Source organism: Aspergillus piperis (genome assembly GCF_003184755.1).
Source record: "Aspergillus piperis CBS 112811 unplaced genomic scaffold BO85scaffold_6, whole genome shotgun sequence".
Classification (NCBI taxonomy): domain Eukaryota; kingdom Fungi; phylum Ascomycota; class Eurotiomycetes; order Eurotiales; family Aspergillaceae; genus Aspergillus; species Aspergillus piperis.
In genome coordinates this window covers 1,370,345-1,395,126 of record NW_020291596.1, presented here as the reverse complement: position 1 = coordinate 1,395,126, position 24,782 = coordinate 1,370,345, and the positions used below count along the sequence as shown (strand labels likewise).

General features: G+C 49.2%; 11 protein-coding genes across 11 annotated transcripts; 6 read left to right on the top strand and 5 right to left on the bottom strand.

Moving 5' to 3' along the window:
* Positions 1-4: 4 nt before the first annotated feature.
* Positions 5-2,967, bottom strand: BO85DRAFT_394996 (putative GABA permease). Its single transcript, XM_025656940.1, has 8 exons — positions 2,359-2,967; positions 2,221-2,291; positions 2,143-2,166; positions 1,993-2,082; positions 1,859-1,941; positions 1,403-1,800; positions 1,023-1,352; positions 5-964 (listed from the first exon to the last, which is right to left on the bottom strand). The coding sequence occupies exons 1-8, from the start codon at positions 2,476-2,478 to the stop codon at positions 485-487; spliced, it is 1,596 nt and encodes a 531-aa protein (XP_025517245.1). The 5' UTR covers positions 2,479-2,967; the 3' UTR covers positions 5-484.
* An 898-nt stretch (positions 2,968-3,865) lies between these two features.
* BO85DRAFT_418633 (uncharacterized protein) lies at positions 3,866-5,760 on the top strand. The gene is made up of 5 exons (XM_025657829.1): positions 3,866-4,310; positions 4,386-4,490; positions 4,585-4,809; positions 4,873-5,015; positions 5,079-5,760. The coding sequence occupies exons 1-5, from the start codon at positions 4,152-4,154 to the stop codon at positions 5,506-5,508; spliced, it is 1,062 nt and encodes a 353-aa protein (XP_025517244.1). The 5' UTR covers positions 3,866-4,151; the 3' UTR covers positions 5,509-5,760.
* A 915-nt stretch (positions 5,761-6,675) lies between these two features.
* On the bottom strand, positions 6,676-7,958 carry BO85DRAFT_268561 (uncharacterized protein). The gene is made up of 2 exons (XM_025655070.1): positions 7,527-7,958; positions 6,676-7,470 (listed from the first exon to the last, which is right to left on the bottom strand). The coding sequence occupies exons 1-2, from the start codon at positions 7,626-7,628 to the stop codon at positions 6,745-6,747; spliced, it is 828 nt and encodes a 275-aa protein (XP_025517243.1). The 5' UTR covers positions 7,629-7,958; the 3' UTR covers positions 6,676-6,744.
* A 2,300-nt stretch (positions 7,959-10,258) lies between these two features.
* On the top strand, positions 10,259-11,678 carry BO85DRAFT_267759 (retropepsin-like aspartic protease). Its single transcript, XM_025655068.1, has one exon. The coding sequence runs from the start codon at positions 10,595-10,597 to the stop codon at positions 11,426-11,428; it is 834 nt and encodes a 277-aa protein (XP_025517242.1). The 5' UTR covers positions 10,259-10,594; the 3' UTR covers positions 11,429-11,678.
* An 872-nt stretch (positions 11,679-12,550) lies between these two features.
* Positions 12,551-13,659, top strand: BO85DRAFT_267811 (uncharacterized protein). The gene is made up of 3 exons (XM_025655069.1): positions 12,551-12,579; positions 12,675-13,071; positions 13,135-13,659. Exons 1-3 carry the CDS (start codon positions 12,577-12,579, stop codon positions 13,242-13,244), a joined length of 510 nt encoding a protein of 169 aa, XP_025517241.1. The 5' UTR covers positions 12,551-12,576; the 3' UTR covers positions 13,245-13,659.
* A 907-nt stretch (positions 13,660-14,566) lies between these two features.
* Positions 14,567-15,522, top strand: BO85DRAFT_437368 (retropepsin-like aspartic protease; the record flags this gene model as incomplete). Its single annotated transcript, XM_025658617.1, has 3 exons — positions 14,567-14,585; positions 14,668-14,777; positions 14,830-15,522. 3 exons carry the CDS (start codon positions 14,567-14,569, stop codon positions 15,520-15,522), a joined length of 822 nt encoding a protein of 273 aa, XP_025517240.1.
* Positions 15,523-16,145: 623 nt separating this feature from the next.
* On the top strand, positions 16,146-17,646 carry BO85DRAFT_512053 (uncharacterized protein). The gene is made up of 4 exons (XM_025664637.1): positions 16,146-16,725; positions 16,782-17,047; positions 17,105-17,337; positions 17,426-17,646. Exons 1-4 carry the CDS (start codon positions 16,428-16,430, stop codon positions 17,481-17,483), a joined length of 855 nt encoding a protein of 284 aa, XP_025517239.1. The 5' UTR covers positions 16,146-16,427; the 3' UTR covers positions 17,484-17,646.
* On the bottom strand, positions 17,511-18,980 carry BO85DRAFT_267724 (NAD(P)-dependent alcohol dehydrogenase). The gene has a single exon (XM_025655067.1). The coding sequence runs from the start codon at positions 18,625-18,627 to the stop codon at positions 17,629-17,631; it is 999 nt and encodes a 332-aa protein (XP_025517238.1). The 5' UTR covers positions 18,628-18,980; the 3' UTR covers positions 17,511-17,628.
* Positions 18,981-19,220: 240 nt separating this feature from the next.
* BO85DRAFT_448248 (acyl-CoA desaturase) lies at positions 19,221-20,800 on the bottom strand. The gene is made up of 2 exons (XM_025659891.1): positions 20,420-20,800; positions 19,221-20,362 (listed from the first exon to the last, which is right to left on the bottom strand). Exons 1-2 carry the CDS (start codon positions 20,655-20,657, stop codon positions 19,335-19,337), a joined length of 1,266 nt encoding a protein of 421 aa, XP_025517237.1. The 5' UTR covers positions 20,658-20,800; the 3' UTR covers positions 19,221-19,334.
* Positions 20,801-22,218: 1,418 nt separating this feature from the next.
* BO85DRAFT_512049 (uncharacterized protein) lies at positions 22,219-22,987 on the top strand (the record flags this gene model as incomplete). Its single annotated transcript, XM_025664636.1, has 1 exon — positions 22,219-22,987. A coding segment is annotated over one exon (769 nt), but the record flags the coding sequence as incomplete, so codon positions are not given.
* Positions 22,988-23,465: 478 nt separating this feature from the next.
* On the bottom strand, positions 23,466-24,737 carry BO85DRAFT_486909 (uncharacterized protein; the record flags this gene model as incomplete). The annotated part of the gene is made up of 2 exons (XM_025663418.1): positions 23,466-24,472; positions 24,533-24,737. The coding sequence occupies 2 exons, from the start codon at positions 24,735-24,737 to the stop codon at positions 23,466-23,468; spliced, it is 1,212 nt and encodes a 403-aa protein (XP_025517235.1).
* Between the last annotated feature and the right edge of the window lie 45 nt (positions 24,738-24,782).

Below are 24,782 nucleotides of genomic sequence, written 5' to 3'. Positions count from 1 at the left end.
GTTGAAGACGTTCTGGTTATTTTGCATTATAGAGCAACACATCCATCTCGACCTAGCACATGCTGCTCATACGCTCTCTCAGTCACATGGGAATTACCCCCCTTTGATAATTTTCGGGAATTTGTCGGGGAGACGGACATTCAGCCTAAAATTGTTACTGCCATCCCGTCCCTAGTGATGATAATATTGAAGCACTGCCAGGGTATGCATCCAACCATGTGAATATGTATTTTCTTCCGCCCGAAGCAGGGCTTCATTGGGCAGCATCGGACCCCAGCTATTGCAGCAAATTATATTAAATGGCATTTCTAGAAAGGGAATAAATGCTATGTAACTTTTAATGTACGCGGCTTTAGTGCCCAATTAAGCAACAAAATCCCGAACAGAGAATTAGAATCAATACCGAAAGGACACTCATCCGTAGCCCCTTGTGCTTGCCTCACTCTTCCCTCTCCTACCTGACTTATCTGTCCAGCTCTCATCCTTACGAGATCTCAATAACAGGACCCGTGTAGACATGACGAGCTCTCAAAGCATAATAGATAATAGCCAGAATGACGACACCCATAGTACCCACCACACTGTAATTCATATTCGTCACCGTCACTGGCAATTCAGTAGGCCAGTAACTGAAGAAGATGACAATCACGATGTAAATCACCGCATAAGTGTTGATCAAGATACCCCAGACGCCCGGGACACGGAACGGACCCCACATGAGCTTAGCGCCAGGGACATTGACAACAGTGTCGTCACTGGCATTGTAGTTGCTGATGGCGCCGCTGCACCGGCGCCAGAGAAGAAGAACCGCCACGATCAGATACGAGGAGTACAAACCCGAGACAGCCATGGAGACGACGTCGTTGAGGGCGACGGCGGAGCCGATGTTGATCAGACCAAGCAGACAGCAGATGGTCATGGTGAGGAGGATGGAGTAAGTGGGGAGGAAAGTACGGTTGGAGACCTGTGTCATTGTTAGCAATTATCTTCATGTGTACGATGCAAGGCACATGGAAACATACGTGGCTCCAGACTCGCCAGCCGGGGACACCACGGTCGCGAGCGAACGACCAGAACTGGCGAGAGGTGGCAGTCAACATGGCCAGGGCGGCGCAGATACCGACAATAACGAGGATGGAGGACAAGCCCAATGCACCTGCGACCGAGCCGGTTGCTTGCTGGAAGATTTCCATGAAGGGGTAGCCCGTAGGAGACTCAAGGGCCGCATCAACACTGCCCATGCAGAAGAGAGTGGCGATCAGCATGGTGAATCCCAAGGTGCCATTGATGGCAACACTGAGGAGGATGGCACGGGGAATGACGACCGTGGCATGGTTTACTTCTTCGGCCATCTGTAGAAGTCAGATATTGACCATTTTGCAGTACATGGTGGACAACTTACATGCACGGCAGCATCACCACCTGCAAAGGCAAACACACAACCGGTCATACCGACGAAAAAGGATATACCATCGGTGTAGAGATTTCCACCATTGGTAAAGTCCTTGAAGACCGACTCGGTCGATTTGTGGTCGGACATATATGTCATGGGGATGAGCACACCAAAGTATCCCAGAATGTGAATCATGAGAATGAAGGTTTCCAGGCGAGGCAGGAACTTTCCTCCGATAATGTTCACAATAAGAGCTACGACCACAACCGCCCACATCAGAAGGGTACCCTGGTAGGGCTGCGAGCTGAAGCTGTTCCGACCCAAGATAATGGCACCCAGAATCTCAGTTCCAGCCATGTAGGATGACGATGCAAAGGCGGCCTGCCATCCGATCACGGTCAACCATCCTGCAACGATGGTCAGTAAACTGCACGGTCGCTGTAATAACAGAATGGAAGAGCGCACCTGTGATGTAACTGAGGAATTTCATATGCTTGTAAGGCGCAAGCATGGCACACCAGTGATATTGGCCTCCGGAAGTCGGCGCCCTTGGCAGATTAGTATACTACCCGGAAATGGACATCCTGACCTCGACTTACATGGACGCCATTTCGGACAGCAGCACGAAACAGCAGGCTGTTCCCGTCCATGCAAAAATAAAGGAGTATACTGCACCGGCAGATCCACCACTGTTTGTTCAGTCAGCTGCGTTCATGGCCCGATGAGAGGCTGGACGTGGGATAACCGACTTTTCGAGGGGAATAGTAAACGTCCTGGTCTCGGTTAGTTGCAATATTCCAGACTCTCACAACCATAGATGGCCTTACGATAAAATACCCTCCCAGGTGCCGAGAATGGTACAACTGAGACCGATAATTGAGAGAATACCAAAGTTCCGCTGCAAGAGCACAAGACAAGCATTAGTTTCCAAATCCACAGCATAGTATCGAAAAGCTGGGACATACCTTCAGGACAGCCTTCTTGCCCAATCGTGCAAGAGCCAGATCATCACGCGCTCCCGAGTCGGACCCGGTTACCTCTCGGTTGGCCGAGCTGGCTCGGTTCTTCAATTCGTAGGACGCCATGGTGAAAACTCAATTGCAGAGACCACGACCGGCATGAGGGCGGAGAGTTGCAGACGCAGCGCGGTGTCCAGGGAGCAACCGATTAATATAACAGACAACTGGCCACCTAGTCCACTGCAACGTCAAGAAGCGAGATGCAGCAGAAATTAAGGCCGTTAGTCGAGATGCAGCATTCTAACGCCACTACCGTGCCTAGTGTCGTTGCTTAGCATGCACCGGGGCGTCCATACATAACCTAACATAGGACACGTACGGAGGGCGCCGGGCTCACCAGCCGGAGTAGGAAGGTTATATGAATCCAGGGGTAACCAACTACGACCCTGAACAATAACAGAAGCTGAACGCAGCACGCAGTAAGCTTTCTTGGAGGCGGGTCAGGTCAGGCCCGATGGGGGAGATGTAACCACCGATAGGACCTTGTGGGTACTAGGGTCAGTGTGTGGCAAGTGGAGGCCATCGGGACCACCCCCGGTTTAACAGTATCTAGACTACTTTGTGTCTAATGGGGGTTGCTAATCTAGCGTTATAAGCTAGACTAGAGAACGGGTGGATGGCAGGCCCCAGTCCCCGCCCGGCGCAGACACCTTGCATGCACCGGACTTGTTAACTTGTTAGATAATGAGCCAGAATCAATCGTGACTGGCAAATTGTAATTGTGACTGGTGGGCCCGACTCGGACTCAGCTATCAATTCTTCCGGCGGGACTCGCCTCTGCGACCGCATGATATTCTAGTTTGATCGAGTTAGACCGGCCAGCATTCCAGTTCCCCTCCCTTCCGTGAATGCTTGTGGCTTTCTCCCCCAAAGTTCTATGCTTATGGACATGGATGCCAGGTTGGCGATCGGAAAATAGAAACACCCCAACACATCAAAGAAGATCCCCGTGAGCACTTGCACTGCACAGTTCAATTTGTCTGGCCGCGTGTGTTGGATCAATCCAAGGATCTAGTGCTGATGCGGTACCGCGAATCGCTTGAGCGGGAGACAAGACAAAGGCAGGTCGGATAAGAGAAATTAGGCTCACCTGTTCGATCTAGAATCAGTGGAAGACGGGACCGTGGTCGGAGCGAAGACTAATAACAGACATTAATATCGAAAATAATGCTTGGAAGGGAGACAATTAATCCGTCGGTCGAAGGCCGGGCCAAGATACGAATGAAAACTGGCCAGCCCAGAGTAAATTAAACCCGACCAGGGTTGTCCCCCGCCGTCGTCTCACCGTCGGCTTCCATGCAATCAACCACCATCCTGGTCCGACTTTCCCTGCGCGTAGCCAAAGTCTATTGGCCTTTCTCCAATTGATGTCGGCCGCTCGGTTGACAAATGAACACACCAGGATCCGGATCCTAGCTGGCCATGCGATTCCCCATCCTCCCTCAGGAGGGAGGGGGCGTTTTCCAAGAACCCTCTCTCTGCCCACACCAGAATGAACTGCCCGGATCTTTCCCCTTCCCTGGTGCTTCCGGGTGAGAAATAATCTACCTCAGTCACAGGCCCTGCATCGATCAATTTCTCGGCACCGGTACTCCGTATTATTATTTACTCCAGATCGTGCCCGGTCTCGCAGCCCTGGCCCAGCGCCATCAACCGACTCTTATTATCTCCATCTGTTCCAGATCGTTGCGTGACATGATTCCCGCCGAGAATCAGCGTCAGCACTCTGATTGCCCTCCATGGGACGGTTCACTGGAGACACCAAAGATCCGGCCGTCAATGTATCGACATGGTTCCTGCTCGTGACTGCTTCGCTGAGCGTCATCTTCCGACTGGGGACCAAGTACGGCTCGTTCCGCACTTTCACAAACGATGACTATCTTATAGTTGTATCGCTGGTATGTCGATCTGCCGCCTAGACCCTCACGAAGGCTCCAGCAGACTAACTGCTTGCTCTGGATGGGGCGCGACAGATCTTCTGTATCGGCCAATCCATCGCTGTATCGATGGCCGTCGCAAACGGATATGGATACCACTACTCCACGCTTACCCCGGAGCGCTTCGACAATATGATGAAGGTATGAGCTACACCTGCACCAGTATGCAATATGCCTTTCTGCGGTCGCCTTCATCCCCCGGGATCCTCACTGAGAACAATCGGTATCAATCCAGTCGCAATACGCCGCCGCTCTCCTTTACATCCCTAGTCTATATTTCTCGAAAATCTCCCTTTCATGCTTCATCCGCAACCTGACGCCGACGGCCAAAGACCACCGTGTCGCCAACTTGGTGCAAATATCGGTGACTGTGATGGCCGTGATATGTCTACTGGGAACCTCCTTTCAATGCAGCGTACCGCAGACTTGGAATTACTACACGGGGAAATGCATGAACCTGGTACTATCCCACTATCCTACGCTACTCCGACGATATACGCGACAAGGTTAACCAGCCAAATAGATAGCATGGCACTACTTTACGGGTATCATGAACATTGTGACCGACACCATGATCACCTCACAAGCGCTTTACCTAATCGCGCGCATTCAAACCTCCTGGAAACGCAAGTTCGTGTTCGCTAGTATTTTTCTATCTCGAGTCCTGTCAGTCTAATTCTCCTATCATCCGACCGGACTACCAACTAACCAAACCACTTCTCCGAACAGAGTAATCCTAGTCAGCATCGTGGAACTCATCCTAGTCTCTCAGAACGACGCAACACACGACCCTTCCTTCTCCACCTGGGGCGTGACCATCAGCGTGGAAACGATTCAATGCCTCAGCATCGTGACAGCCTGCTGGGCGCAGCTTAAACCCTTCTTGAACATGCTCAAATCGAACGGCCTCCGGATCCAAGGCGTGGACTACCGATCGACGAATAACCGATCGAAATGGTCAACGACACGGTCGGCGAATCCCACGGAGAGCAAATTTACACGCAGCGGCGAGCACGAGTTGATGGGCATGGGGGCTGGACAGGGGAATATCACGACTGTGTCAGCAGCGAGACTGTCGGATGAGGACAGTCAGTCCAGTCAGGCGGGGATTATTCGGGAGGTGAGGACGTGGGTGGTTAGTGAGGAGGTGGAGTCATGATTATACCCTTCTTTTGTCTTTTTCCTTGTCCTTTTGCTTTTTCACAACGTTCGATATATATTCCCCTTTGTTTTGATGGTGAATCAGAGAGCTGCAATAATACTGGATTGAATCTGTGGATTTGGTTTGGACTTCATGTACATTATTACCCCAAGTCTTTTACTTTGTAACTGGCTCGCGTGATGACTTAATGACTCTTCGTACAAGATACATTCTTATCTTAAAGCTAAATGTCATGCAGTACAAGAAAGACAAGCAACAGTAGCAGCAACAGCACAAGCACGAGCAGTGTACCCGTAAGCACGGAAGAACCTAAGCCAAGCAAGCAGCAGCGACACCGGACCTCCCACCATGAACGGAATAGGGGCTCGCTCGCAATCTAATCTAACCATGACACTAAGTCACCAAGTACAACATAAGCTAGACTAAACTATCTAGCATCAAGACGGAATGGTCTATTCTAAACTAAGTAAGTAAGCAACTAGACTCCAATGGCCCCGACTCGGGTAAAACCCAAGAACATTGGAATTGTTTCATTCGCGATCCCTCCACTACTAAACCACCCTAAGTCACTCTACAATAAACTAACTAACGCTCTAGTCTCCGAAACTGACGTGGCATGCATGTGGCCCGTCCTTCTAGACTTGACATTTCCACCCAATGATAATCTCGACAAAGTACTTAGTAAACCTCTCCACTTTCCGAGACATAAGGTGATCGTAGCACTGAAAGGTAAATTTCCCCAGGTACTTGGAGGCGAGCACTTGACTACTCCAGGGTACAGAAAGAAGTAGCAGCCAAACCAATGACATCTAATAAACTCCACCAAGCCTATGATTGGTCTGCTGTTCCTTTTTTCCCCGATAGTAGTAAAAGCACCAGCCATTCCCGCCCCAGTGATCTGTTGGGTACTTCCGGGATATCGGATCTAGCTGTTAAGGCCGGGTAACTCACCCCATTCGATAATCCAGATGAAAGCGGTGGCTACGAGGTTTCCTTTCTCTCTTTTCTATTACGATTGCCTTATATGTTCTGATTATGTATGAGAAAGCAGCGTACCGTAGGTAGCTTCTACTGCCCGAATCGACATAGCCTAGTAACGGAGAGCGAATTTCGAAAAGTGATTCTGCATTTAAACATTGATATCTACTTTAGATATATCATAAGCACACTATGAAAAATACAATTTAGATAGTTCGGTCTCTATAGCATACCATATCTCCTCACGATAATAGACTACCCAAAGTATCTAACAAAAAGCTGAAAAACATCATCATGCACAGTAGGATGACCCAAAGCGAACACAGACAAAATCATAACGACTGTGACACCTGCTTCCAGGAATAGAACCTCGCCAAGTAGTTGGTAAAAGTGTACCCGAGATGACCACGAAAACCCTTGCCAGGCGCCTCTGATAGTCATCGACTCACCCCTTTGGGCAGAGGCAGAGACTCGAATGAAGATTGCATATGTCGGAACAACAAATCCAAAGTAAAGAACCATAATAGTGCCCAGAAGACTGATAAACTGCACCGTTTCTGAGACCCCCAGCCGCTCATCTAAAGAACCAGCCAATCGGATCAAGTAGATAGGCAGATAAAAGCATACACTTGAGGCGGTGCTATACAGTAAGATTGATGTGAAGGCCTTCGACCACATTGACCACGTTGGAATGCGACATGAATAAGGAAGGGTCTTCGAATGTTGACGCAGAATTGTGAGCACATTTGCTACTCTCAGGTATGAAAGGAATAATTCGACTGTTAAGTTGAGAAAACCGTACTTCAGTGGACTAAAGTCCTTCATAGGGAACATAGATATCACACAGATCTTGGCCAGCCGATGGAAGACGAAGATGGGAAGACCTCTGAAATGCTGGCGCGAGAGTGATGAATTCAACCTAGGATTGGGTGTTTGAGTCGCGATCGGTGTTGCGAAGACATACGCGTGGGTATACACAGCCTGTCATTGATTAGTTTGACTTGAGATCTGATTCGCATGCGTTGACGATAGCTTACTAAAAGAAGCCCGAAAAAAGCCGCAGCTAGGAGGAGCACTACTGGCACTTGTTGGCTTGGGCTGTCTCCAGGGAGCTCCCACTTAGCAAGGTCTAACGACATGTTCAAGGGAAGGGTTCGAGTATAGAAAGAAGCATTGCCAAGAAGCGCAACACTGAAGTAATAACTGCGAGCTTCAATGGCACCAGGAAGTGCAAGATGGATCGAAGGCTCAGCTAGAGGAGTAAGAACCAATGCTCAAAATAAGTGGACAAGGCTTTGTTCGCTCTGTGAGGGATTTTCGAGTTCAAGAGGTTCGGATCAAGGATATTGGAAAATGAGGACTCGAAATATAATCAATAAGGGTAATAAAATATGAAAATATTCTTCTCTTCTCAACCTCGCAAGAGAAGTATTGCTCTAAGATATTGAGATGTATAAGAATTTTTTTTTCAGATCATGACTGTACTATTAATAGATTCCATTTGATTAGACTATTGTATGATGCAGATAATCAGATATTGAAACATATGAGGTAACTAAAATTTTCAGGATATAGATAGCTCGTTTCTCCTTTTCTTCAGATCTAAAAGTCTTAGTAAATTCACCGACTTGTTTTGGCTTTCATTGTCATCATAGGTTGTCACAGGCAGAAGGAGCATCCACGCACGCCCGCAGGCTGGACTAAAGTAGGCCCGGGGCTACAATATGGGCCAAGCCCAATGTAGGTACTCTAGATAACTAATCAAACGTTCTAGCTAAGTCAGTCAACCCTAAAGTAACTATTCCCGATATGGCGAGTCAGAACCGATGCAATCAGCCAATCAATCAATCAATCCTCTGGCAAATGAGAGGCGTTAATTGAGTGCATCCGAGTTCGCTTGAAACAGATTAGACCAGACCACCACAACCTAACGGACCAGACCAAACCGAAACAAAATCAAAGGCTTTGTGCTGCGGAATGCAAGTAATTAATTGTTATGAACAATCGGTTCAATAATGTACTTTCGGAGTACTCCGTCCTGCTCTCTCCCGAACCAGAGTCAGCTACCTGCAGATCATTAACTCTACTATCCGCCAGCCAGTCTGTCAGATGTGACGGCCAACCCGTACCCGGACCTATGTCCGAAATCGGTGGCGTGCATGTGCCCTTCTCCTCCCCCCGTGTGACTGACACTGGGACTGCTGAGGCAACCACCCACCTGCTGCAGACCAGCCTTTCAGTTTTCTTTCCATCGTCTCGGATCCTTCAAAGACAGGGCGGAATACCCTGCTCCTATTTTTCACTCTCACTGCATTTATCGCACCGATGTACTATATACCCTCATTTCAGAGGTCCTCTCTCACCTGACAGAGATGACAACAGCTTGGTGGTTGTTGCACGGTCGAAGTGGCGAGAAAGGTTAGATAGTGTAGAGACCAATAAGCATAAAGGTCAAAATCAAAACCTACGCCCATCCGACTAGCTTCATCCTATGGCGGATAGAGATGGCTGTTATCTCCCCCAGCTTACCTGTTCCTTAGTAGACACGAAGGAGAAAAAGCGGCTGTGTGACACTGCAAAACAAAGTAATTATGAAATCCCCCGAGGAATAATTCCAGAAGATGGCATGGCATGCGTTGCACGTCTGAAGTAAAAAGCCCCACAAACTCTATCAATGTGAGATTCCATGTCAGTGTTCGGGGCACTCACTGCCAGACCCAGAGCAATACACGACGACTGGAAGACGAATCTGACAGCAGGAACACCGCAAAACAAGAGCCTTGTCAGAAATGTTGAGATTAGAAACAGATAGGAATGGGTTGGGACCCGTGAGGGGAAAGGAAAGAAAAAGCAATTCGTGACAACGCAGGACAGCCTTGGCTCTTTGCCCCCTCCCCGACTCCGCCTTTGGCGGCAGAGTGCCTACCGGCACAACTTCATGATCATCGCAGGGGAAGAGAAAGACCCTGGCAGCTGCTTGGCAAGGGAAGACTCCGCCCGTATGAGGCTGTGATTAGAGGCAGTGCAATACAATAAAGAGGTTCACTAACAATTGTCTTTGTGACTGGAGTTCGGGAGCTAATGTATGCACATTGCGACCCGGTGGGAATTCTTGCTCTTCATGCTTGTGCACAGAATCGACTATCGCACCAAGTCAGAACTCAAGCCTTAGAGGAGATCACTCTGTTGACCCACATATTTGTCGGCGGCATTGACTACTCCGTAGTGAAGAACGCTATCTGGTATCATGCCGTAGAGGTTTTCTTAAGTGACCATGGCGAAGGATCAAAGAGTAGCCACAACCCATTCCATTCTCCGCCGATGCCACCAGCCCGGGGCTCACTGGCCTGGCCTCAGAGGACTCGGGTTGAGCATACAAGCGGCGGCTCTTACAGTCAAGTGCCGCTTCCCTGGTTACATCGGCGAAGCTGATCATTTTACCTTTTCATTGGCAACACATCCTTTCCCTGACACCGACCCTTATTCTCATTCGTGAGCTGGCCAGGGCCCCTCCTACATGGGCTACAATTAGAGTGCCCAATCAAGCCTACCCAGGCACTGATGACTAACAGTACCCTTCCATTGTCAATTAACGTTGCTGTAAGAGAAAAGCCCCAGGAGATTGCTCAGACGTGTTGCCAAAAAGCTTTCTTGCCTCCTCCGCCTCTCTTCGCGGTGGCATTTATCCCGGAACCTCCATGCTTTTCTTCAGCTGGCAGCACTATCGCGACTGGTATCCAGGTCCGTAGCTCTTGTTGAAAGACACCCACACCCTTGCTCCTCATCGTCTGGAGCTATCTGGTTGGGTACGTCATCGAGAGAGCGACGCGGAGTAGGCTGTCAAGTCAACGGCCTTGCATTCCACATCCATAATGACAAACCCTTTGGCTATATCTCTACCTAAAGGTCGTGAGTATCGGTTGAATCACAGTAATTATATGGAACCTTCTCACGACTGACCACGGTTCCTGCTTCAGACAGCTCCAGTGACGCCGGTAAGCCCTCACGAACTCGCGGCTTGCTTCAGTCCGCGAAGCGCATACTCTCCCTTTTCCACCCCCGAAGAATATTCGATCACCAACAAAGGTCAGAAGACAAAGTGAAGATGAGGAACCGGCAAACCAACCATGAGCTCGTTGTCGTGGGGTCCCAGGCAAGGCTGCCTGTGAATGGCCGTGGGCCCACAGTGAACCGACGGCCACAGCTTCACGAGTCGAACCGAAACCATGATGTACGGCGATATGGTGCCGCAATGGACGACCAGAATAATCACTCAGACATCCCAACGTACAACAACCCCGATTCATACAGATTTGAGAGTTCCAGCCGGAGAACTGACGGTCGCAACTCCGATTCCGCTTCGTCAAGTAGTAGGATAAGCGCAGCAGTGTCTCCTGGAACATCCACCCTAGCCAGCGCAGGCATTAACACCGATCAGACAACCCCATCAGACCCGCAAACCGAGTTCAGGCTACCTGGTGATGATGAATATATCCGAGCGACGTCTCTGGACCGCATCTCCCAGGTGAACCTCTCCCCGGTTTCAACGAACAGCGAGTATAGCGAGCAGGTATTCATGGTCGGCAGCAACCCTACAAACAAGGTTTCGGCATTGATGGCACTGGATACACAAGCATCAGCCAATTTGATGGATATTGAGTTACAGCAGGAGTTGGAATTGATGATGGAGCCTTGCGATCAAGAACTCGTCCCATTGCAGACCAAAACCGGCAAGGACCGAATCAAGCCGTTTGGCATCGCGAAGGACGTCTCATGGCATTTTGCACAACGTGAAAAGACATTTACCAGTGACTTCCTGGTTGTGGATATGAAGAACTATAATGCCATCTTGGGAAGGAAGGATATCAAGAAATTGGAGATCCTCAAATCTGGACCTGGCCTTGAACGCCGTACGACGATCCGGATGTCCCGCGCCTGAATACGATCCATGTCATGTTTGAGCATGACGATACTTTGACCCATTGTGGATGCGCACCAAGCTCATTTTACCATTGGGGGACTCTACGCATTCTTATACGTACTTTACGATTGATTGTGATACCCGAAAGGGCAGCTGCGGATATTGCATCACACATATACTTCGGGGCAGGTGCTGCCCAGATTTGCACGGACACAGCAAGGTTCCAACCAGTCAATGACCGACATATTCTTAATGACGGGGTGTATCCTAACTTATGATTGTCTACGTTGTACATGTCCGATTGAGGCGCATTGATGATTTGTCTTGAACCTAGTTAGTTACCTTGGGCGGCGTTTTTGTGGAAAGGGAATTAATCATGGATGGTTGGGAGAGCATTGGATAAGGCAAGGGCGTGTTTCAGTATTTGATTCGCGGGATATTTGTTTGATTAACGATACGTGGGAGCACTGTGTGTCGCAAGCAGTGACACATTCAAATATTATTACTTACTCTGGACATGTCATCCTCAACTACGTACTTATTTCCATTTTGTCTGGGTGGCACTTCCGTGTCGGCTTGTAGTATGAATATCTGCAGCTATTTCTCGTTTCCTTCCGGTCGCACATCCCCGCACTGCCATCGGCAACGATCCTTTCATGCAAAGGAAACATATCGTCGCCAATGATCGTGAGGGGTCGGTTTCTGCTAGTGGCATGAATACCCAGCCGGGTCTTCGTTTATGCCCAATCTGCACGACATGCCGAATTATCGCGAGCCGAATGTATACTATGGCAAGGGCTCCGCTGCTTGGTTGATAGAAAATGTGAGGGAGGAAGAGGAAGAGAGAGATATGCAGCCTCGCGTAACAAACAAAGGGTAGGGGTAAAGGAAGAAGAAAATAGGAGTACATGCGATCTACGGAGTACGGATTGATGATGGATGGTGCAATTGCACATCCCACCTACGAGGGGTTGCGCGTGGATAGCCAGTCAGTCAGTCCGTCGAAGCTGCGGCTCTTGGGTCGTCCAGATAATGTCTGGTCTATATGAACTTGGCAGCGTTCTCTGTGTGAGGCCATCCACAGACAGCAGCTTGAAGCTGACGCTCCCTCTGGAGTGAACCGACCGAGCCATAACAGCGCAAGCAAGTGCACCCAACGCGAAGCCATGGTACGTTTGGTACCTTACACAGGGCTTATGAATCCTCTTTTCCCACCTTTCTATTTGCATCGTAATTCAGGCGCTTACCAGTTACCGTTATTCAGACAGGACCCAAGACCATAGAGATTCGCTGCCTCAGGCCAGACGAGAAAACCGTCCACCTCAAGGCTGCTGTCTCTGAGCAATTGGACGTCAATATCCTCACGCAAAGAGGGCACCGGAAGCTGGGAGAGATCAAATTGCAGCGCAATGAGATACCTAAAACAGTTTACGATTCAGATGGTGTTTCATACACAGTGCGCGATGTAGTCCAGCTGAGTATTTGGAAGAAGGGTGAAACAAAACTGTCAAGACAAAATTTCTACGTTTCCATGAACGACGATGAAGCGCGCTTGGATACCCAGTATGATGCGATTTTAGGGACTCAGTGCAATGTTGGACGGTCCAGCGATGAGAATGCCCTCCCAGTTGCTGTAACCCAGCTAGCATCGCAGAGTGCAAGTGAGTCTATCGTTTTATATTTTTAGCCAACGAAGAAGTGATGCAAACTGAACACTGGTCTAGATGATAAGGCAGCCCAGGAGAAAAAGAAGCGCGAGAAAGAGGAAGCTTTGGCGAAGAAGAACCAACAGTTGCGTGAACAGCAGAAAAAGCAGGCTTCCCAGGGTAGATAACAGAATGGGCTTGGATTGGCGACGAGGCGGACTTGTGAAGCGTGCTACTTGCAAGACTAATTGTGCCGGGATTATCGCCAGGTTTGTGAGGATGACGCAGAGGCGGCAAATAGGCTACATCTGTATGCATTTGAGCTGTTGAATCTGTTGGATATGAATAACTGCTGTCTGAAACTCGATAACAACCTGTCACATGTATGAGATCACCCTTACGCAGAATGACTGGGAAGGGGGCCTGCTGCGTGCTCCTCCAACAGCGAAGGACTCTGGGCGAAGGATTGGAGCGGGGAGATTGACACGGACTTGATTTGTCCTTCCGGGACGATCGGTCGTACTTAGCATTGGATGATCCAATCTCCTCACATAAACCCGCTGCACGACGACAAAATGAGACATATCAGGTGGCACCTGCATAAATAGTCGAGCCTCTAAGCTATGCCATTCGCCGGACGGGTGTTCAGGCCGTCAAGTGCCGGCTGATGTCCCGCACAGTCAGCGCTACTCACCGCTGGTAAAAAGAAAATTCTCGGAGGCTTCTCGGATTGAGTCAGGGAACGAGCAATCAGGAGAGTCGATCACAAGGGGTAGTTGGGGTCAATGAAAGTCATACAAACCAGTGATGGAAAGGCACTCAGATGGGTATTAAAAGCAGGTATACATCACTGCCTCGCCACGGGGGAGTGTTGGAAGGTGGCGCAAGATGAAATTTCTGGGGTCCAGGGACTGTAAAGCCCTGTTCAAAGAATCGAGTAGCCTTGAGCAGATTGGGCTCTTTATGTACTTTGGACAGAGCAAATGCAACTCTGGGGCGTCTGACGATCGGCTGAAGGCTACCTTACAAGAGGTTGGCCCCACGCTAATGCGGTATTGCAGGGAAGGCAATCCTTTAGTTCTGCTCATGCAAAGGAGAAGAGGGCAAAGCTGCAGCGCATATTATGAAAGTGATTGGACAAGGCACATTGCCAGAATAAGAGCGATGTTCTTAGGTGGGCTGAGCTGCAGACACGGCATGATTTCCAGTGCTTCCATTTCGTATTCCAAAAAGGCCAGGATTACCCGACCAGCCAGTAAACTCTTGGACCTATTATCACATAAGGTCAGGCGCGAGGGATAGAGCGGTTGTGCCTGTGCCACAAGCTAAACTTGTTCTCATTTCCAGCCCTTCCTGACTTAACCGCATGTCAACCCCCGCCCTTCTTGCGAGGCCAGGGTTGATAACTGCCGGCGCACCCGGGCAATCGCAAGCGCGACCGCCCGTAATGGCTCCAAATCCTTAGCCAACCTCTGTATAGACTTAGAATTCCTTCATGGCAGACATCGCCATGCCCGGAACATACCCATGTAAGTGCTACTCTGTTAACCGTCGTTCTGCATTGCAATCTCCGCAACATGCAACACAGACAAGGAATTGACCGGCTTTCAGCCCCGAGACCGACGGCACCACGCGAGCGTGGCAAGTCGAGGAAAAATGACAAAAGCTACAAAAAGACCATGGGCCATGGCCACAATCAAAGTGGAACTATAAAAAGCCATGTATGCTCTCTGGCTTCATACGAAATTTACTTGGTGCTAAAGTGCGAAGTAGGCCCTCCGGATCGCGTTGAAGGGAACCAAACACTTGTTTCTCTTTCCCTTCTGGTTCAACCAAACGCACAGGCAGCAGAAACCCTCTCTACCTTCGCCTCGGGATTACTACCCGTCAGAAAAGCACCCACTTTCGCCTGAATATTGGGGTATAGCGGACGTCAAACACTCTCAAATGCCTTTGGATGAGCCAGCCAAGAAGGAGGTGTCGCATGAATTTCGCGAGGGCTTCCGGCACACCGAATTGTGTGAGAGACTAACAGGTGCTAATCAGACCGTGCCTGCTACTAATCCAAGGAAGCACGATGATCAGGAGGGTCTTTTGAAACGTGATTTTATCTACGACATTCTCCTATTCACTTTTGACAAGCAATTGAGGCGACGCATGGTCGTGGACTTTGAAACCGAAGCTAATTTCATGGACCACGATGTCTTCGAAAGAATGAATGTCCACATGGACCCGTATGATGGCCCGCCAACCCAACTTACCACTCGCGGGGAATTGACTCCCCTCGGGAAAGTGCAGGCAACATGGATTATCGTTGGCTATGAAACGCCATACTGTGCCGAATTCTATGTTGTTAAAGGTACCAGTTTTGATGTTATCCTCGGCACGACTTCATGTCGTGCTATCGATCTTTCCTCTGTGGATCCTATGGTTGCCACACGACTCGATAATTCGAAACAGACATAGCGACTTCACTAATGTACCCATAGAATGGATCTGTTTTTACTTGCTGGCGTTTACTGTATGTACATTTTCTGGGATAAAAGACTGGCTCTATCTCATACAATATGTTGGAGAACACAGGGACGGGCTGATTGGTTCGGAATCAAACTTTTCTACCTGGCACTGCTGCTACCTACGTATTCCAGAGCTTAATAGTAGAGAGTGTGCTGGCCAGCCTGCAGGGCTGCCCTATGCGTTAAATGGCTTGTCAACGTAAGACCGGCTATCATGTGAATGACCCAGTCATAGAAGAACAAGTCGCCCATGCGGGGTTCGTAAATGCAACTTTCTACCACACTTCTAGCGCGCACATTAGAACACATGAATCACAACGTATTACAGGGACGAAACTCAAATATTGCTTCGCTGGAGCATATCAGGCTGTCGCTCTCATTAAGCCTTATTGAGATTGCTAAAGGGCTGCTGGTGTCATCAGCATACCAAGGGAGGAGGCCTCACGTCATATGCCATGCTCACCGGACGGTACCTAGATAACAACATGACTATGCACCATATTATTGCAAGGATAGCCCAGAAGGGAGGCAGAAAGCCTCGTATGTTACGTGAAAAGCCTAGTGACGGAAGCCAAATATTACCCGAGGAGATGGTGTTATCTGCGAGTCTGCCTTCCCTTCGCACTCTGCATAGAACTAGCTTCTAGTCAGTTTCTAAGGCTTCCTAAAGGCCGTGGGATGAGGGGTAGACGAGACACAGCCACACAGGACATGGGGGGCTCGTTGATGTTTGTACACTAGGCTGAGAAGGTCGAGGCCTACGAGATGAGCAGATTCGTATAAGTAGACATCGCTTTGATTTTGTTCCAAATCGATATCCATTAAGTATGATGGAATACATATTAAGCAAGAACAATGTCAACCGCTAACCTCCGTCCCGTTGAAGGATACGACAAACTCGCCGCGTTCATAGAAGCCGACCCGGGCCTAGCGATTTTCCGACGTTTCACAAAGCTCAATTTTAAAAGTATTCTCTATTACCAAGCAGAGATAGCGAACCTCGAAGAGGAGCTCGACTTTCTCATTCAGGATGACAAGGACTCACAGGACGAGAAGAAGCAGCTGTATCCCTTCTCCGTACGGGACCTAAAAGAGGGAAATCCTACGCAATGGTCGAAATTTCAAGAAGCGCGGGATTTGATGGAAAAGTTTAGTTAGTTTTCATGACCCATTTGTGGTACTTGGAAGAACCCCGGTCTGACTGAGTAGACCATGCTATCATTCAACAACGGGAGCTCATGCGCCTCAGCACGCCAGATAAATGTGACCTGAACGTGCTTCGAGAGTGGCTTGACCGGCCTGAAGGCGGAAATATGTTCTTCGAAACAGCCGCCGAGATGGACGTCTACCACAAACGGAACGATGGTGACATAATCGCCCTTTTTAGCAGACATGAAGGTGTCGATAATCTCACTCGACTGATCTTCAATCGAGTCGTCCCCTGGTTTCATAAGCGCTGGGGTGAGAAATATGAAGTAAGGGCTTTTCTTGGGTTATGTCTTCCATCAGAGAGCTAATTACCTTTGAAACAGAGCAATGAAAATGGCGCCTGGCAGTATAGTGACAAGAAGATCAAGGCGTGCACCCACTTCTTCAGTGTCATTATAGCTGCGGTGCTGCCTGCATCGTCAATGATAGTGCTATACTTTATAAAGGATACCGCTATCAGGATGGTCACTATCATGCTGTATAATATTGCCTTCTCCCTGGCACTCGGCTTGATGGTCAGGGCTCGACGGGTTGAGATCTTTGCCGCGGCTACTGCGTGAGTTATTACTCTTCGTATTTCCCCTCAATAACATCGAATATTTATCGCTCATCAAGACTTGTCATGAGCATGCTGACCCTTCCAGGTTCGCTGCGGTGAACGTGGCTTTGATTTCGAACTCGGGAGACTGCCAATGTTCCTGAAACCCAAATATCGAATTCGACGAATCTCGGCATCATATTTCCATAGCAGTAATTACAGATACCCAATAGACTTCCAAATAAACGCCATTTTTAATACAGTGACTACTACCCCCACGCCAACACCAACACGCTCTTCAGTGAGCATCTACTCCACAACCAGGACCCCACGGTATCTCATCTTTCCGCCCTCCAGTGTTTTTATGGCATCGTTCACGCCGTCCACGCTCAGAGGGTACTTCATCAGGATAGGCTTCACACCGTGAAGCGCCGCAAAATCAAGCATATCCCTATGCACCTGCCTGGCTGCAACAATAGAGCCTTGCACACGCAATCCGTTCGCCAAGAGGCCCATATACGGGAACTTGAAATCCTCGTTATCCACCGACAACGGCGAAATAACCGCTCCAGGAGCAAGAACATTAACGTAGAGCTTCCAGTCCGGCTGGCTACTCGTGCTAACAATCAGATTGTTCAATGGCTTCCCAATCTTCAATTCCTTCGCGCCCTTGGTGGCATAGAACTCCTTCGCACCCAGCTTCAGCGCCTCTTCTCTTTTATTATCACTCCCAGAGAAGACAACAACATCGCAGCCCATCTTCGCCGCAAACTGAATAGCCAAGTGTCCCAGCCCACCAATGCCAACAATACCAACCCGCGACGTCGGCTTAACACCACCCACATGGAATGCATTCCACACCGTCGAGCCACCACACATCAGCGGGGCGGAGTCCTCGTTGGAAATTCCATCAGGGATCTTGAACAAGAACGACTCGCGCCACACAGCATGCGTGGCAAATGACCCCTGGTCGAGGTTGGCACTTCCGTACATCTGTCGCTCCGGGCACATTGTCTCCCAACCAGTTAGGCACTGAGCGCATCGACCGCAGCAGTCATGTTGGTAGCCCCAGCCGACGCGATCGCCTTTACGCAGTCCGTGGACTTCAGGGCCGATTTCTTCGACGACGCCGGCACCTTCGTGGCCTAGGGCCATGTCTGCATGCTGGTAGTGGACATCGGTGAAGCAGACGCCGGAGTGAGTGAGACGGACGAGGACTTGGTCGCGTTGGAGGTCGTCGCGGTGGGTGGTGGCTTTCTGGATGGATCCGTCTTTGGATCCTTTGAAGACGGTGAAATCGTAGCCCATGGTGGATGTCGAATGGAGGTTCTGATTGGTGTGATTAAATTTAGAATTGATTTACCTTGCAGGAATCTAATAATGTCTTCGTCTGCGAGGTCCCCAGGGACCCGACTTTATACTGTAGGTTAAGCAAGGGGAAGATATTCTTCATGATGTCACCATCAATTCATGGTGGAGAACTCGAAGTCCCATTGAGCAATCATCGGTGGAGGGTTGCAATGAGCTCAACATGTGGATACGAAGCTCTAGGTCAACTCCCGGTTGCTCCGGGGGTTCAATGGCAATTCTTGGTCGGATTTTACGGGGTACCTCATTTAACCTGGGCGGTGATGATGATACTTTGTAGCAATGCTTATCAATCTTCAAGTGTCTTTGTTCTTCCGGAGGGGAGGAATTACCAAGTGAAGGGATAGACTTTTGGCTTCCGCGGATGTCCGTGATGGCTATCGCTGGGTTGCGATGCCGTCATGCCGCGGCTTCTGGACTCTTGGACTGACTCAGAAAGGTTACGATTCTATCGGTCGCATTGCACGTGGAACTGGACAGGTTTCGTGCATCATGCTCTACGGAGATACAGCCGGGGAAATGAAGCGCGATTTGAAAGACGTATGTGATGAGGACTTCCATCGACCTCCGACTTTCCTAATCGGGACAAACCCTACTATACACGTCTATCAAGTCAGAACAACAAAACCATCATACATAAAGATGCCCTACATCTCCTTCTGCGGCCTCTTCCAAGCCTCCACCTCACACCCACCCCTAATAACCGCCACTCTCATCATCGACAGCAGATTATGCGCCGCATTGGAATGATAATACACACCACCATTAAACATAGCGGTCGCATCCTTCCCAACCCCAGCTTGAATCATCGCCTTTCCACCAGGATGTTCCTTCACAAAGTCTTCAACATCATGCACAACCCCAGCAACAACGACCAAGGCCCTGCTCTTCGCCCTCTCCACAAATTCCTCCCACTCCATAACCGGCAACTCACTCAAGGGCGTCCCCCAATCCAACTCAGCCCGTTTCCTATCCACTTTCTTCTGCAACTGCTGCACCCTCCCCTTCTCAATCTCATTCTCACGAAACATCTTCAAATCACGCGCCAATCCCACCTGTCCCCAGCACCAAATGGCCCACTTAGTCGGATCATACTGATACCACCGAATCGCATTGCGATAATCAGACGGAAATTCATGATGGAAGTTATGATATCCCTCACCCATTGTCGCCAATGCCGTGACGACATGATCACGAGGTGAATTGCGATCATCGAACGGCTGTTCACCCAGCCAATGAGCCAGGGAGTTCACGCAGAAAGTGGCCTGTTGCACGAAGAAGATGCGTAGGATGCCCGCGTACACGAACCCACCCCACCAGTCGTCCCATAGCCCAGCGACGACCATCGGAACGACAAGACCCATAAGGATAACGATCTTCAGGAAGTGTCGATGCTGCCAGACAACCACCGGGTCGGCATTGAGATCAGAGATGTCGGTCCGGCCGAACCGCTTCGGATTCTGCTTTAGTATCATCCAGCCGAAGTGCGCGTAGAAGATACCCTTGTGTACGGAGTAGGGGTCTCGTTCCGTGTCTGTGTACCGGTGGTGCGAGCGGTGCAGGCGTGCCCACCAGCGCGCTGAGCCTTGAACGGAGCCCCCGGCAGCGAGGGCCAGGATGATGCGGAGAGGGAGGGTTGCTGTGTAGGATCTGTGGGCCCAGAGGCGGTGGTAGCCTGTTTGATACCCGGAGTTAGGAGGATGTCAGAGGGGGATATGAGGGAGGGACGGACCTGCTGTGACGCCTAGGGCTGTAAAGAAGTAGTAGGCTACTGCCCAGATGGCCGTTTTGAGTCGTAGAGGGGTCCAGAAGGCTTGGATGCAGCCGTAAAGGGGGATGAGGACGATCATGGTCACGTTCAGCCAGTTGACATGTTTGTGCCAGTTCCGGAGAGTGATGGGGGTGTCGGCAATGTGGACTTTGGAGACATCTCTGTCTCGAGGAGACGGTTTATTGGTTTCGCCTGGCATTGTAATTGGCTGGCTTTGGACAGTATAGTGCTCTGTACTTGACAATGTTTATGACGGAAGCTGCGCGCTCTCTACTATATATGGGAGGGACAGATGGTCGCACGAGCAGACCGTTGAGCCAAAGGCCCGGCGTTAAGTCTGAGGCATGGCGTCAATTTCCGCAACTGAAAAGTTGACCAGCATTAGGTCAGTGATTAGTCGTAGTATGAGAGTAGCAGCAGCGAGTGGTTGGGATTGGAAGTGACAATGTCCCTCCCCAATGGGGGCCAATGGAATTATTCTACGGAACCATCCGTACAGGGAACAGGGGTTTACGAGTGATTCATCGCTAGAAAGGTTTGATGCAAAGGATGTTGAGCAAATGACTGGGAGGAAGTTCTGCGCTGGTAGCAGGGTATAGGGTTCAATTCATCTGCTATCCGTTGGGACCCCAACCAGTCTCCCCTGGTTATGATGTGGAGTTCAAACATTTGGTTTAATTAGTGGAGAGAGGGGTCGAAGGATTCGTTCAATAGAACTGGCTAAACAGTCAGGCTATTGGGACCTATTACGGCAAAGAGAAGTATGCCCTAATTGGGAGAAGGGCATTTCTAGGGTAAAGAAGACGGGCTTGCGAGGTTTTTCTCTATACAGCTAATGAAATCGAGATTGTGTTTGGTGTGGTGAACTGGTGATAAGGCGGCGGAAGATATCATCCTCCGGTCGGCCTATCCAATCGCGATCAAATAATCAAAAATCACTATACCAAAAATAGTCATTACCGAGGCTAAACAGACACTCAACACTTTGCCATAAAAGCACTCACACTCATCGAAGTGCTGCTGACTGACTTGATTCAACAACTTATGTTACTCTACTTTGTGGATTCTTGAGTTTTTGAAAAGGTGGCTTCTGCCCGACAGGCTATCTCTTTCCTGCACGAATTGCAACAAAGTCTGCTTATAGCCCATGAATGAAACAGTATGACGGTGCTTTATTGTTGCCCAACCCAGCAGCATGCCGAAACGCACAATGAAGTAGGAGCTTTGAACAAGACATTGTTTCCCCTGTAATGCGCTAAAGCTACACATTCTTGTGAGGCAACCACAGAAAGCGTGCACTTCCATAGAACGCTTCCTTTTCGGACCATCGTTTTCTTGTTCGCAAGGCTCTTGTGAAAAACATATGCCATCTGTGCTATCATCGAGTACAGCCTAGCGCTTCAGCTTTAGAGACGACAATAAGAGACCCCGAACTCACAGGAAAGAACAATGACGGATGCCACCTGGTCACTTAGTAGAGCCTGACAATCCAGCCAACCACTTCTGCCGGATTTTTCCTATCTTAGCCAGCACACATCGCGTTCTTTCGGTAGCTCCGATGTATTCTATACGTGTATGGCTTAGCTATAATGCAGGGGGCTTCCTTTGAATTGTTTAATCATTCCCCATGGCATTTCCTATATGAAGGCCATACTTGCCGCGGGGGGGGCTAAACAACATATTCATAATCCCAATCACAAAGTACAGTATCGGACCTGTCAGTTATTTCCTCATCGCTTCATCGCCATTAAAGTCCGAACCATGAACGAGGATGCCGTGCTCGATACTCCTCTCTGGGACGACACATGGCTTCCAGTCCCAAGGTTAGACATCGAGCCAAACGGACCCCTAAAATTGCTCAACATCATCCTGGATCCCAAAGATCCATGTAATGAACACAAAATCATCTCGACGCATGACCCGCACATTGCCTTCAACATCACCGAATTTGAGTTACCAAACATGGACAATACAGAGCTCCTTCTGAGCAGGGGTGTCAGTAATGTCCAATATCCTGGAATTTATGGACGTGGTGACGCCGTCAGTCTCGACTCCTTCTGCAAGTCTCTCAAGGTAACAACCGTCAATACTGAGTCCATACTCGGGAGTATTCGGACAAGGGCTACAGAGCCAAGAGTTAGGGAAGCTCTCAGAGACATAAGTCGTAATCCTGCGCCCAGGCCTCTTTTTATCATCACCGGTATTAAGGTCGCTACTGGGGGAACTATGGATAGCGTGTGGCGTCAGTGGCCCGAGAGAAGGGCTAATATGGGTTATAGTAATAATCCTCAAGAGGAAGTGCGTTTCATGGAAGAGAGAATAAGGGTGCCTGCCAGTGCTTGTAGGTCTGATCATTTTGAGTGGAAGGATCCTATCATATTAGCTTATCAGGTCAAGGATATTACGGCAGAACCAGGAAGTAGGACGTTGGAAGTTCGCAAGCATACTGAGTATGTTGGGTTTAGAACTGTAGTCGATCTGCTGCAAGATATGGGTCGTGTGAAGGCGCCTCTTGTCCAGACGGAATAAGCTAGACTGTGGTTGTTATGGTCACCATGGGTTCTATCTTGCAGACAAGCTGGTCCCTCATTCAGCCAGAACGCACTTATTTATGATTTTATATTGAAGGTATTAAATGGATATACAACATTAATCTATATTACAAATTGCTGTATATTGGGCTGGGTGGATGAATTCCTAATATTCTTCTATGGCAATGAGTATCTACATCTTATTATATCACCTTTCTAAATTTCCATTCGTTTGACTGATATATACCAGAAATATGAATGTTATGTAATCAAAATAGTGGCAAAGGGAATAGCATGAGGTTCTATTTGTGAATCTCACTTGAGGGCTAATGTTGCAAACTAATATACAGTCAATACTGGCAGTTGCCAGTCATTGTACCCTGATCCCATAGCAGGGTAAGGAGTGGAGCGCTTGTCAAATATGCAATTCAATCATAGTAGCAGGTGTAGGTGCATTGTTTCCGTTGATATCGTCGCTATGCATTAGTCGCCGGGTCTCTCTGGCTTGTTATCGATTTGTCAAAGCAGAGTCTCATTTCCGGCGACACAGCTTTTGGAGAATTCTGGTCTGCAAGCTTACGGATCTCAAGGGGCCCAAAAGAGCTGCGGCAAACTTCAAGTCTGGACGGCGATGCGCGGGCATAACCAGTGAGATTGTTGAGAAGACCCGCCAGCCGCGAAAGATGATCTTTATTATCACGCTCCCATTTTAAGATTTCATCCTTCATCTCTGATACGCGCACGCTCTTCATGACCCCTTCCTTGTGATATGCCACTGCGACGTTCGAGACTTGTGATGCCCAGAGTCGAGGGAAGACAGTGTTTAGATGGAGCTTTCGAAGTTGGCCATGGTGATTGTACATGGACCGTAAATCGGTGTGGAGGATTTCGTTTTGAGCAATTGGCTTGCCGCCTTCATGTACCTGCAGCCCGCTGATTCCTTCAGTAAGACTGTTGATGTTAGCCTTGTCGGTGTCGGTGGATGCGCTTCCACCTTCAGAGTCCAGATCCTGGTTTGGAATATAGGCATCTGCCGCAGAGCGAACGATCATATTGATGCCTGCGAAATTATACCGAACAATGCGCTGATGAGCCTTGTACTCAGCGGCTATGTCTTCCCACGTAGTGTATCTCGTTGTGAACTCGGCCTCGTATTTATATTGGATGTCAGACTCAGGCAACCAAACCGGCGCGGGAAGTTCTCTTCGAACAAACACGACCGTCTTGCCAATGCGCTCCATGATAAAGCGGATCTCCGAAGTTAGACCACGGATAAAATCGAAGAGATCTCTAAGGGTGGCCGAGCAGGTCACGATGTCGGTACGTTTAAGGTTATACTTCGAACTCTGCCGCCGGATGGCTTCAAAAGATGCCTCCCAGGGATAAGCAAGTTCCTTTATGGGCTTTGGGTTGGCCCATTTTGAATAGCCTGTCTCCTTGAGCTTCAGAGACTTCTTTACTGGAGTCCAAAGGGGAGGTCGACCTGAGATCTAGTGAGCTTGAGATCTTCCAGAGGCAGTGTGGTAGTAGAGAACAAAAATACCTGGGATCAAAATAGATGATTCCCCTAAATCCAACCGTGTGTAAGATGCCAGATAATTGCAGGAGGTGATGCTTGGGGCTTTTTGTGACGGTTTCACCCTGTCCGGTTCGAATTTGGCCAGCACAGGGCCTTTTGGTGGAGAGAGTGACTCCAGAATAACCTCCGCTCCTCTTGGGTGATTCCATGCCTTTTTACGCCGGAGCATTCTCCCGTGCACAGGTCTGTACATATTTGGAGGAGGGGTGTTATA